We start from the raw sequence: 13,607 nt of genomic DNA, 5'->3' as shown, positions 1-13,607 counted from the left end.
TACCCACCCTCATGCCATCCCAGATGTGTATGACTTTCTTCTTCTGCTGAACACAAATGAAGATTTTTAGAATATCTCGTCCACATCTGGGTAGGTCCATACAATGCAAGTGAATGGTGATCAGAACTTTGAAGGTCCAAAAGAATCACATAAAGACACCATAAAAGTAATCCACATGACTCCAGTGATTAAATCCATATCTTCAGAAGTGATATGATATGTGTGGGAGAAAAACAAATACATTTTAAGTCCTTTTTTACTTTCAATCTCTACTTTCACTTCTACATTCTTTAGTTTTTGGCGATTCACATTCTTTATGCATATTGCCATCTACTGGACAGGGAGGAGAATTTACAGTAAAAAAAATGACTTAAATATTGATCTGTTTCCCAACCACACCTATCTGAAGACATGGATTAAACCACTGGAGTTTTATGGATTACTTTTATGCTGTCTTTGTATTCTTTTTTTGACGTTTTAAAGTTTTTGACCTAAAAATCTCTGTGTTCAGCAAATGAAAGACAGCCATACACATCTGGGATGGCATTAGGGTGAGGAAATGATGAGAGAATTTTCATTTTTGGGTGAACTATCCTTTTAAGACATTAATATATGACTATGTCTGAAAGATTTTGGTTTATTAATGTTATTTAAAATCTTGGTTTGTGAGTTGAGTGGACTTGATTCATCACTGATGTTTTTTAGTGTAACATTCTGTGTATTTCACCTCCTCTCAGTTGTTTGGGTTCTAGAGCAGTGATTCAAGACCACACAACTCCATATGGAAGACAGATCCAGCGGAAACAAGCGACTTCCACAGTAACACCCTCTCACTCCCACTTTCTACGCCCACATGCTCTGACAGCCACACAGGCCCACGTGTTCCTGACTGATTCAGACTGTGAGAGAGAATGTTTAAAGAAACATCCTCACAGCTGTTTGGATTCGAACCGAAACACCACAATACAACGTTAATTTAGAATAGTAGGCTTCATCGTTAGTTTTTAGCTGGGTTATCTCAGACTGGAAAGTATAAATATTATTATCACCACGTAATACTGGAATTTTAATTTGATTATCTTTAAATATACAGTGCGTTTTGCGTTTAATATCCAAACATTTGGTACGCACTGGTCTGCACCTTTAAGACAGGGGGCGGGGCTAACGCATGACGTAGCAATTCATAAAATTGTTTCCAGCTCGCAGCTTTCCATGATGAAAGCGATCAATTGAGCAGCAGAGTCGTCGGCAGCATGTGCGTTTTGTTTAATTTATTTTGTTGAGTGATTTGTTAAGATACGCCGGGATTACTCACAGCACTCGTCTCAGTTACACTGGATATAAGAGAGAAACACGAAACAAATCATTAAGGAATATTTAACCAGTAAGTAGCCTTATGTTTTAGTAGAGTTGTTTAAGTTTTAATGCGCTTCAGAGATATACGTGTCAAGAAAGTTCAGGGCAACTCGCATTTTAGGTGCAACTTGCTTTGTTCAAGTGAGCCGCTAACAATGGTTGGTCTTTGGACTGGAAAAGAGTTTAGATGAGTCGCACCTGAGTCAGCCGGAGAAGGGTTTGTCATTGGGTGTGTGTGTGTGTGTGTTGAAATGGATGTAGAAAACCTGTCTACATATCAGAGTAATCTTTATATTCGCACTGCCCTACGTCACTCCAGGGAAACTGAATGCACGAACAATCATTGAGTACGACCTGTCCCTGTGTAGTAGTAGTAACCTAGTTTATCATTTACCAACAGATCTGTGGACGTCTTTTATAGCTCATGTTGAAGAGTAAACATGACTCATATTTTCTGTGATTTTTCTTTTTAGCATTAGGAATATAATGGAAAAGCACGTATGATTATTGTATGCTTGTCACTCTGATCTTAACCCTGTTTTAACATTTCAGCTGTAATAAAAAGTACATTTTTATGTTAATCTGCTCATTATGCATTTTGGCAGCAGATCCCATACAATGTGATCTTAATTTCTGCATTTAATAAACCAATGGACAACACTAATGTCAATTGTCTATCAAAAACCGCATCGTTTGTGAATAATGAAATATGACAGTATAATAATATAAATAATTTAATATAAATAAAAATGAAATGATGATGATGATGATGATAATAATAAAATATATGAATGTAGAAAAGCTAAAAATAAACAATAGGTAAAATTCTTATTAGACTGTAACAAAAACTTTCCTGCAACGTTCTGGATAGGTTAGTGTGTGTGTGTGTGTGTGTGTGTGTGTATATATATATATATATATATATATATAATTAAAAAGAACATCCCTAGAACATAGGAGTTGGTTCACAAACAATAACCAAATCGGAACTATATACTCAGTGTTGGGGAGCAACGGAATAAATGTAACAGGAATACATATTTAAAATACAAAATATAAGTAACTGTATTCCACTACAGTTACAATTTAAATCATTGGTAATTAGAATACAGTTACATTCAAAAAGTATTTTGATTACTGAAGAGATTACTTTGCATTTTATTGTCATTTGTTTCATTTAATATTTAGTCCTTTCAGATGGAAAACATTTATACATATAAATGATGCGATCCAAAGTGCATTTGAACAGCAGTGAAACACTTTCTTATGATGTGTTACATTCATACGAGCAGACAGAGAAGTAAGTTTGAAGTAAGTTTGGAGCAGAAGAAATAGAAATAAACCTTGTGTAAATTGTCAGCTTTACGCTAAGCTAAAATGATATTTCTAGCCATTTTACATGCACATGTTACCAGACACGATCATATTTTTTATCAAGAAAATTCATGTTGGATCATAATTTCTTTTTTTCTAGTAAGACCTTTGATATTAGGGCAAAAACCATATTCTTGATAATTTTTGTATTGTTTTCCTGTAAAAATATCTAAAAATCCTTAAAACAAGATCAATTTGATTTATCTTGTTTTAGAAACAACACTGCTTAAGATATTTAGGTTTTTCAGAGAATGTATTTTTAACATGTGTATTTTGTCTTACTGTACTGGCAGAGTTTTTATAGTCAAAACAAGTGAAAAAATCTACCAGTGCTGAAGAAGTAATCCAAAGTATTTAGAATACGTTACTGACCTTGAGTAATCTAACGAAATACGTTACAAATTACATTTTACAGCATGTACTCTGTAATCTGTAGTGGAATACATTTCAAAAGTAACCCTCCCAACCCTGTATATACTAATGTTAAGGGAATGTGTTTGCTTTGTAGGTCACCAGTTCATTAACTAAACTCTTAAAAAATGACATTTAATTGACAGATATTCTTAACTTAATTTACTTGGTAACACTTTACAATAAGGTTGCATTGGTTAATGCATTCGGTATCATGAACTAACAATGAACAATGTTTATTTTTACAGCATTTATTAAAATTTGTTAATGTTAGTTAATAAAAATACAATTGTTAATTTTTAGTTCATAATGAATTAACTAATGTGAACACATACAACTCTTGATTTTAAAAAGTTATGTTGAAATTAACACTAACCAAGATTAGTAAATGCTGAAATGTATTGTTCATTGTTAGTTCATGTTAACTAATGTTAACAAATGGAACTTATTGTAAAGGTAAAAGTGAAAACTATTAAGAGGAACGGCACACTCAGTGAGACTTTGCCATCTCCGTAGTGACGCCATCTAGTGTCAACCATTTTTCTTCTGAAATTGTTTGCACATGCGATTCAATTTCAACAACAACACTGATGGAGGATGCCAGGATCGGAGCTACACTTTTGTTAAGGCTGTTTTATACAAACTGTGTCTTCAGGTTACAGTCTTTACACTGGGCACGTGAGCTGTGCGTGCGGTTCTGCGTCCCTGAAGTCACAGTGACAGAAAACACAGCACACACTGAACTCAGTGGAAAACATGTTAAAAATGCACTTTAAACCAATTTATCAACACAATATTGTACAATTAAGGCTTTTGACTAGACAAAATACTGTAGGAACTTCTCACCCATTAACTGAAAAAAGACATCTTGATGCAAGTCTTGAACACAGTAACAGGCACCCAACAATTTCCTCATGAAAATTAGATTTCATGACAGCTACGTTTATATTTAAGTTACCCACTTTCGATAAACATCTTATGTCCGTTATGTTATTTCAGTTAATGTAATTGGAAATTTAGCGCAATCATCTGAATAGAAGGCTTGAAGAACAATTTTGTTTACTCATGGCGGCTGCCGACTCCTCGCATTTCTCATTGCTTTGTGCATTATATGTGTTTGACCAATCACAGGCTGCAGCACCTCCTACAGTCTGTCTTCTCCTAAAAAGTACCTATTCTGGTGTAGGAGCTAAAAAGTCTCTCTAAATGGCTTAGAGGGACTATAGTTCCTCGTGAGAAAGCGACGAGCAGTACTACTGCTGTTCCAAGTAAAAGTACCTAAAACGGGCTTTAGTTCCTGCAGTGTGAAAGAGCCCATTTACTTCAAAGCTAAACAGATAGTTTTATATATGTCTGTTATGTGCTTCGCTGTTCACTTTTATTGCTTGTAGCAAAGGCAACTTGTAGTGAAAGTTCAATTATTGTGACCCACTGTATTGTTACAGTTTTAATCTATTTGCACCACAGTATTTGGCAAACTGTTGATGCTGTTCCTCTGAGTCGTGGATCTGCATGTCCACTTTGGCTCCACTCCCAGGCTCTGCTGTTGATGTCCTACTATACACCTCTTTCATGCCTTTATGGCAGGGCTTTAACCTCATGGATAAGAGCTGACTGATATATAAAAAAAATAAAAAAATCTACAGGCACTCTCCCCAACATAGAAACACAAAGCACTGTTTATGCTTTAGCATAGCATCTGCATGGAGGTCTTTACTGGAAGAATTGACAGTTGTTAGTTTCTGCCTTTCACAGTTCTGACTGAGGCAAAGCAGAGGCAGAGCATGTGATAAGTTGCATAATGGAGCCTGCATGGGTATTTCATTGATTACATTCTGACTTGCACCCAAGCATTCCAGGACAGCTCTAACTGAATGGTTTTGTTTTCGATAACAGATGCTTGATTGTGTTTGGGTGTAATGTCTTAAAATAGCTGATTTTGCATTACTGACGCTTCATGGCTGAGCTGTTTGTTATATCTGCGTGCCCGAATGTAACAATGGAAAAACTGCAAGTTCATCTGGCACAGCTTTTGCAAGACAATTCATTTCCTCCAAGAAACTATAAACAATTTTTGATCTTTTAAATTGCCCATTTAGATGGACATGTTATGTGTTTCAAGTGGAGATTTTGTCCTTTTTAAAGGGTCATAAAAAACCCAAAACACATTTGAGATGCAACCTGTACATATCTATTTGCATCACTGAAAACAACGATAGCTTTCATTGTTTATTGTTAAGGGGAATGTGGTTTTTACATTTTAATGAGCCATTTCATTCTTCCGGTTTCAAAACTAAAGTTGAAGCAACGTCACAAAAATTACATACATGCATAAACTCTGTGTTAAGATTGGTAGGGCAGCACGCATTTACGTCACTAGATTCTGAGTGCTTCTCCAGATTATTCATCAGAAGGAGCGTTTCCATCCAGTCCCAGCACTGCCTCATGCATGAGCTCACAATACAGCCTAGGGGTGTAACGATCCATCGATCTGGATTGATGAAATTGTATCATTGGGGATTTGTTCGATGCTATGGTGGAATTTCCATCAAGCGATGCAGCAATCTTATGATACTCATCTTGCTTTATAAGCGTTAAATATGCTTCTCATGTGGGACACGGATGTGCGCAGAGTGATTGAAGCCTGAAGTTGTGCTGTGCTCTATCCATGCTCGCCCGTCAACAGGGCTGCGAGCTCCGGTTACAGGATAGCGCAGAGCGGTTCACATGCGCGGTTTAAATCGGGCTTCCATCGATTTCGTGGCACATGCAACACATTTGAATTCTACATGAGAATTTTCTATTTTAAAGTGCTATGGAGCAATTCAACCAATTCAAATGGCTAAACAGCCACAACATTCTGAACAGAGCTGACGAGGGAAAGAGAAAACACCTGCCCTGCACCAACATCAATTACAAGACTTTTCACATCTACACACAAACACCCTTACTAATATTTATCACAGTAAACTGTAACAGAATTTTTCAATACAGCTGTGGAAGTTGTAGCCAAGAAAAAAACACTGATAGCACATACTCGCTTGTTGTGGGTATGTAAATATTTTGGATTAAAAGACTTGCTTGATTGTTGTAGAGATGACAAATTATTATTGTAGTGTTTCCCTCATTCCACAAGGCAATGGCTACATTTACATATCAGTGTTTCCCCTTTATGCATTCGCTGCTGCTGCTAAATTATGAGAGAATTATCACTGCTGAGATTTCACATGATTCATTAATATTCTTTACGCAACGTAACGCTTGCTAGGTCCAGTCAACTGTGTGCTTTTTACACTGCACGCTGTTGAATGGGGCTGGTACTATGAAACGAAAGGGAGCCCACCACACACGCATACATGCACGTAATCACAGAGACGTCACCATATAGCAGTCCAATGTGAGCGTGTCCTGCAACGGAGAAGCAGGATACCGACAGGGTCTGAATGTCAGCGCGGGATTGCGGGTATTACGCACAAATGTAATCATTCCCGCATGTTCCACATTCAGAATGCGGGGAATTACCTCACACTTTTATTCACTTTAACATGTAGCTGCGAATTGGTAAACCAATCCATGAACAAATCAATAATCTTGTGTTTTTATCAAACTGTAATTTCAGAATCTGTGCAAGTAAATCAGCTCTTCTGCATCCCCCTCTCCCTCTCCCGTGCACCTCACCGAACGCTTGTTGAGTTTCGTGTAAGTGCACGCAGAAAGTCACAAGTAAGTTTGTTGCATATTTACTGAACTTAAAATTCAATGTGCGAATGGCATTGTACCGTGTCTCTATAAGCCAGGTGGAGGATCAGTGATGATCTGGGGGTGCTTCAGCAAGGCTGAAATTGGGCAGATTCACCTTTCTGAAGGACGTAATCAGAGTACAAGGAATAATTAAATTAAGATGTTTATATGATTAACATGCAACTTGCCAATACTCTGATTATTTGCTGAGAAATGTGATGTTTTGATGTTTTTTATAAATGAATAATTATTACAAAAAACATCTTTTTGCAAAAAGATCTTAAATCATTTTATCTTTGGCATAAGGAAAATTTGTCAGTTTGTGAGACTTTTTGAACTATTTATTAAAAGAGCCGGTTTATAAGAGTCATTTTTGACTACACTGGATGCACTGTCTGTTTTTGATTCACTAAAAAGATTCCGTTCATAAGAGTCATTTGTTTGTGAATCAGAATACACATGTTGGATGTTGTTGTGGATGAGGACAAACTCATTTGAAAGAGGTGTTTCCTTGGCATTATTTTGCGGTATGTGGTCTTTATCTCACCAACATTCAATTCAGACTGCAACCGGACATTCACAACTTGGGAAAATATTTTTTGTAGATTCTGCAGCGGGGGAGCAATACTGCTGGAAAACAGTGCAGGAAACTGCCGTTACACGCGAAGCCCAGAAGTGCAGTTTCTTCTGTTTCGTGATGTTTTCGAATCTGTGCTCGAGCATAACATCTTCCGTCTGCAGCACTGGTGCAGAGCACTTTGGTCAGAGTTGAAGAAAGGTGATTAAAGCATTTACATGCTTGTATAATTCGATTAAATAGGATTACTCAACATATGGGGCTTTTCCATTGCACGGTACAGCTCGACAGGACTCTGCTTGTTTTTTGGGGGCTTTCCACTGTGGATAGTACCTGGTACTTGGTACTTTTTTTAGTACCACCTCGGTCGAGGTTCCAAGCGAGCCGATACTAAATGTGACGTCAAAATCCTGCAGATCACTGATTGGTCAGAGAGAATCTATAATATAGATGGCAGGTTAGCTTACCCTCGTGTGTTGTCTTTGAGCTAACACGATGTCCTCGTCTGCACTTTGGTGTATGATTTCCCAAACTCTCCTGTTTTTTTTGTTTTTTTTTAGCGGTATTTTGTCTTGCTGCAGTCAGCCTCTTTTGAAACTAAGTTTGTCGTCTTGCTGTGAAAAATTCCATTCCTTCGATATCCACATTTGTTGTGTGATTGTGTCACGTTTAAGATGATGTCACGGCAGTAGAGGCGGCGCAACTATGATGATCAGCCTATAATCCCACCCACGTTGAGGCTGCACTAAACTGCAGTGGAAAATCAAGCTCAGAAAAGTAAAGCGAGCCTAGTCGAGTCGAACCGTATCGTGCAGTGGAAAAGTGCCAATATCTTACTGCGATTATCATTACTCTGATTATTAGCATAATCACAATATCATAATCGCAGTATTTTGTTTACATGAGCAACAGTTTGATCGCAGTATTGCCTTAATCACATTGTAATGGCAGAATGAGGGTGCATGTAAATGTAGCCAATGAGCTGTCATCAAACGATTTATGATCACAAGTATGTGACTTTATTTTTCTGTATTTTTTCAACAACTGAAGTACCGCTCCAAACCCCCTCCTGTTTTCCCTCTTTCTGCACACAATACCCGCCCACATGTTTACATATTTTCCAGCCAATTTGGAGAGTTGTTTCTCAGTCTGAGGTGTGAAAGATTTGGCCTCAACTAGGTGGGTTTCGTGACCCTTTAATGATCACTCTGCAAACGTTAAAGATTTTTGACATGTTTGCTCTGAGTCAGAGTACATTTTTGCTATACGGTGAATTCAGGTAAACTGGGCCGAGTTTTGACATTGCAGTGACAAGTGGCCCAATAATGGTCCTTTTGTCTGATTATTCAAAAATGTTTTTTTTCTTCCTGCAGGTTTTCCCTGTGCCAATTATAGTGAAGTGTAATGGAACGATTTGAGTTCTGCAGGTTTGAAAATGGTGCAGGGCTGAAATAGCTTCCATTCTCAAACAGCATGGCCTCTGCCCAGCCATACTGGGATCAACACCATGACACCATGGACAAGTGAGTGTGTATCGAATCTTCAGCTTAAATGAATGGTTTACCCAAAAATGATGATCGCCCTTATGCCAACTCAAACTCATGTCTGTCTTTTTTCTGTGGAGCACAAACAAAGTTATTTTGAAGGATATATGATTTCTGTTTGTCCATACAATGCAAGTCAACGGGGTCCAAAACTATAAAGCTCCAAAAAGGACATAAAGGCAGCTTAAAGGTAATCCACATGACTCGAGTGGTTTAATCCATGTCTTCTGAAGTGGTATGTTCAGTTTTGGGTGAGAAACAGACCAAAATTTACCTCCTTTTACACTATAAATCTTGACATCTGCAGTCTCCTTGACACCATCAAAATTTTAAGATCGATGCGCTTGACGCATGCATTGACTTGCATTGCATGTACAAACAGACATCATATGTCCTTTAAAATAGCTTTGCATATCAGAAAAAGAAAAAAAAATTGTATTAGTCTGAGACCACACAAGTGTGAGTAAATGATGAGAGAATTATCAATTTTGGGTGAACTTCCTTAAACTTTTTATTTATTTATTATGGAAAGTCTTACTCTAGTCACCACAAGATTTTGATAACCTTCCATTTTTGTATTTTGCAGGATGTTTTTTGGTTTTGGTTCCGAGTCCATGGATAACAGCTTGAGAATTTATCAGCAAGACTCTGCATCAGTGGCCTTTGAAAGTGAGTGTGTTCTTGATGTCGAATTATATTGGCTTACACAGCACTTGACGGCACTTAGTGGTGCATATCACAGTCTGGTCACCCTCTGTTCTCTGAGCATTTTGTGTATGTTTCTCAGGAAGTGCAGAAGGTTGTAGGAAATTGTAAGATTGTCATTTGCTCTGCTGATAAGTAAACCCTTTTGATAAACTCCCAGTGTTGTGGCTGACACCATCTCAGGAAAAAGAGCCTTTGCAAGATTACTTGCCTCATTAGGATGATGCTTCAAGGATGTATATGTTGTAGGTGGCTTGACTTACAGAAGAGCTTGAATTCTCATTTATGTTCTTTATGTATTTTTGCTTCACAGGAAGAACGTCTAGCTTATGTTCTCCACCATGTCTGTCTCCAAAGACTCGCAATCCTACACAGCTCCTCTTTTCCTCTCAGTGCCACTCACCTAGGGGAGACCAGGTGGTTCCGTCCTTACAGAAACTGTCCGTTTATGAGCACATACCCCCTTGTTCACCCAGACAAAGCACAAAGCCCCTCCCTCCCCTCCCAGACATTGGTGACCTGTCCTCTGATGAAGCAGAGGACAACGAGGTGGAGTTTTTCTCCAGCACCTCGGAGAGTCAATGTTTGGTGCCTGTACGCTGCTCTAAAACCTCAACCTTCAATTATGGCATGCCAGGCAGGCGCAGCTTCCGAGTAAGTGGTCAGATAAACTTTGCTTATTATGAACAGATACAAGAACATCAGAAATTATGTGGGGTGAAGCCTCAAGGGGAGCAGACAGTAACTCAAGACCAAGATAGACCACAGGAAAGGCCCCAATGCCGGCTGCACCGCTCCCTTTCTGGCCCAGCTGGATCCTTTAAGGCTGCCAACTTTAGGCCGGCCAGCCTTCACCACACACCCCACAACCACCCACAGGAGAAACCCGAAGTCCCACCTCGCATTCCAATCCGTCCTTGCCTGAGCGAGTGCACAGATGGCAGACGACTATCAACTGATGACTATGATGTAGACAAACCCCCTAAAGTTCCACCCAGGGAGCCCATCCCTCAGGTCATACCACGTACCATTAGTCCAAAGAGTCTCCCAATTTATGTCAATGGAGTAATGCCTCCTACTCAAAGCTTTGCTCCCTATCCTGAGTATGTCAGCAAGGCTCAACACAAGCAGAGCTGTGAGGGCTTACTGGCTCCCCGAACCCCCATTTTGCCCATTATGGAAGATGGCAAGAAAGTCAGCAATACCCATTACTTTCTCCTCCCTCATAGGCCTGGGTACTTGGAGAAGTTTCAGAGGTTTTTCAAAGACTCTGACTCATGTTGATTATAAGCCCTTGTGAAACAGTTAGAATCTGAAATCCTCTCGGAAACTAGGAATTACATTGAGGCCAGATATAAACCGATTTATTGTTTGAATAAAACTTGCAGTGTTCCAAACTAATCTCCTTTTTTATTTAGTGACTGGGCAGTATGTCCTCGGACTCCAAACAGTCAGAAACACAAATAATTGGTTTACCACTGCTGGAAACTCCATGACAGCTTTGATGGAAGTGTTCTTTATGGATGATGTTCTTTTGTTGTACTATTTTTCTTGCTGTATTTTAAGTTTTAGTGGGCAGTATCCTTTTATGAAGGAATAGGATGAACTGTTACACTGTAAAACAGTTGTGTAACACCAAATATAAGCTGGTCTTATTGTGATTTTGATTTGAGATTTGTCACTAGTTGAATGCTAAAGACGGTCTTTGTTTTTTCCTATTAACCTGTATACAAGCAATATAAATTCAGATCCGATTGCTGAACAAATGACAACGGATTGCAAGACTCTAGCATTATTAGCCATAGCATACATGAACAAGCACTGTCATCATTGGATCATTTTACCATTTTTGTGCTCTGTTGCTTTGCGTTTTGGACCGTATAGATGTAAGACAAATTAATTTATCATTTGATTTGAAAGAATGGCACCTGTAGTTGGAGCTAATTTCAGTTTGCCAAGAGTAAACCGATTCAGTCATGCCAAAGGCCCTTTTTTATCTGCCATGTCTGTTATACAGGCAGTAACACCACTGATTTAGTATTTGGTGTCTAAAACCAGGACACTGGATATTAAGGATATGTTGGCCATTGTTATTTTGTATTTTATACTCGTTTGCCATGAAGTTGCTTCACTGAAGCATTTAGCACATGTATAAAAATTCTGAAGTTCTGAAAGTCCACGAATGGCCCTGGCCTTGCGTTTTATGTTTCCAACTAAATGTTTAGCACAAGTAATGCAGTTTTTGTGATTGAAATTTTTTTTTCTTTCTTTTATTTTTTTTAATTTATTTTTTTATGATCAAATTATCAAACCAATAACTGTTTACAATTTCACGTTTTTCTTTCAACAAAGAAATTACTGTTTTCTGTGTGAAGGCTAATATTAACTGACTTTGTTTCAACCAGATGAAACATGCACTATCTTTTAAAAATGTACAGTATTGGTGTAGTTTTTACATGCCATAATTGTCTATTTAAAGAAATAAAGCAATAACTTATTTATACACTGATGTCCTGAATTTTTTCAGCCCCTGTGTTGATTTGATCATACTCATTTTTATCATACATTTTAACTGTATTAAAAATGTCTAATTTTGTGTTCACAGCAAACCTAAACATTAGTTTTTGTCCCTAGATGCTTAAGCCAAGTTAGGCTCCTGCATTCACTTATTAGAATGTAGGATATGCTTAAGAGGTGGTATCAGTTTTTTGTGGACGCAGTATGTCTTAATCTCTGCTATTTGTTCAAAACTGTGATGAGTAGATTGTCAAACTCCTGACACTTCCGCATGAGTCGCTTCCTTTAAAGTGCCAACTCACCAATATGCCAAATGTTACAGAGAAGTGGAGTATTTAAGATGAAAGTTGCCCTCGTTGAGTCACCGTTGTCTAGGGTTTCTGTGGCCTTTAAATCAGTACTGTATTCCATTCATGCAGTCTGAACTACAAGAGCAATCAAATATAATTTATATTGATATATTTTTTTCTATCGTTAACTGAGTGTAAATGTTTTTAATTTAAATAATTATGAGAAGAAAAAAAAACTATAAAAAATAAGTTAGGGTGTATACAATTTTACTTTGCACCATTCTTAAGCACGAGGCACTGTTTACTGAGCACAGTTAGCGATTCTGTGACGCACTGGTAGTCTGAATGCCAACAGCGCCACCTCGTGTCGAAACTCTCAAATTGGTGATTATAAATGTTGATACGGGAAGGTTGTGTTGAGTTTATGGAGGTTAAAATATGTAAGCTAGACAAGTGGTTCTCAACTTGGTTTGCTTCACGGCCGAGATTTCACATATATATAAAAACGGTATAAAACGTTACCTGTATTTAATGAAATCTAGGTTGCATTTTTTCTACTATGCAAAGTTTTGTTCATGGTTTTCAGGGCATGCATCAAATGACTGATGTCAACAACAAAAGATAAACATAGTTTTCTGGACACACCTCTTCTCCAGGAGACCTTGAAGGATCTGCCTGTGAGGTTTGACTCAAACATCCAAGTGCAGTTCCTGTGATGCCCAGGCCGGAGAGTGTGGACAGGAGGATCTGGTGGTTCATGTGTGGAAAGCAGCAGAGAGGTAGGAGAGAGACAAGTCTGCAGTTATCGACTAGTAGGCGTAGATTTAGGTAGGGATGAGAGGGACATATCCCTACCAACTTTACAAAATGGTGTCCCGGCCAACATTTGGGCAATTTTACCTCATAAAAAAACTTTATACTAGGTTTTTATTTTCATTTTAATGACTATTAAAGTTTCTCAGTTTCATTATTCATGTATAAATTATTGTCAGACTGCTTCGGAAGTAGCGTTTAAGCTACATCGTCACGTCATCTGTTACTTTTCTCAGCGCTGTTCGGGATGCACCAATCACAGTGGTTTGTGATTACTGC

At 38.1% G+C, this 13,607-nt stretch overlaps 1 protein-coding gene across 4 annotated transcripts; it reads left to right on the top strand.

Moving 5' to 3' along the window:
* The first annotated feature begins 1,093 nt into the window (after nucleotides 1–1,093).
* Nucleotides 1,094–12,211, top strand: LOC127420469 (ERBB receptor feedback inhibitor 1-like). Of its 4 annotated transcripts, none has more exons than XM_051662792.1 (6): nucleotides 1,094–1,384; nucleotides 6,761–6,864; nucleotides 7,488–7,660; nucleotides 8,833–8,982; nucleotides 9,590–9,672; nucleotides 10,022–12,211. In XM_051662792.1, exons 4-6 carry the CDS (start codon nucleotides 8,933–8,935, stop codon nucleotides 10,990–10,992), a joined length of 1,104 nt encoding a protein of 367 aa, XP_051518752.1. In that variant the 5' UTR covers nucleotides 1,094–1,384; nucleotides 6,761–6,864; nucleotides 7,488–7,660; nucleotides 8,833–8,932; the 3' UTR covers nucleotides 10,993–12,211. The 4 variants fall into 4 exon arrangements, with proteins under 4 accessions (XP_051518752.1, XP_051518749.1, XP_051518751.1 ...); XM_051662789.1 differs by having other exon boundaries at nucleotides 7,335–7,660; XM_051662791.1 differs by lacking the exon at nucleotides 7,488–7,660.
* The last annotated feature ends 1,396 nt before the right edge of the window (nucleotides 12,212–13,607 follow it).

This window comes from Myxocyprinus asiaticus, chromosome 29 (genome assembly GCF_019703515.2).
Source record: "Myxocyprinus asiaticus isolate MX2 ecotype Aquarium Trade chromosome 29, UBuf_Myxa_2, whole genome shotgun sequence".
In the NCBI taxonomy this organism is placed as follows: domain Eukaryota; kingdom Metazoa; phylum Chordata; class Actinopteri; order Cypriniformes; family Catostomidae; genus Myxocyprinus; species Myxocyprinus asiaticus.
This window is presented reverse-complemented; position numbering and strand designations above follow the sequence as displayed.

Bases quoted from the DNA above. Each gene is read 5' to 3' on its own strand.
- LOC127420469 (XM_051662791.1), top strand. From the start codon at position 8,933: ATGGCCTCTGCCCAGCCATACTGGGATCAACACCATGACACCATGGAC. The intron at 8,983-9,589 runs GTGAGTGTGTAT...TGTATTTTGCAG, and splicing joins CACCATGACACCATGGACAA to GATGTTTTTTGGTTTTGGTT. The intron at 9,673-10,021 runs GTGAGTGTGTTC...TTTGCTTCACAG, and splicing joins TGCATCAGTGGCCTTTGAAA to GAAGAACGTCTAGCTTATGT.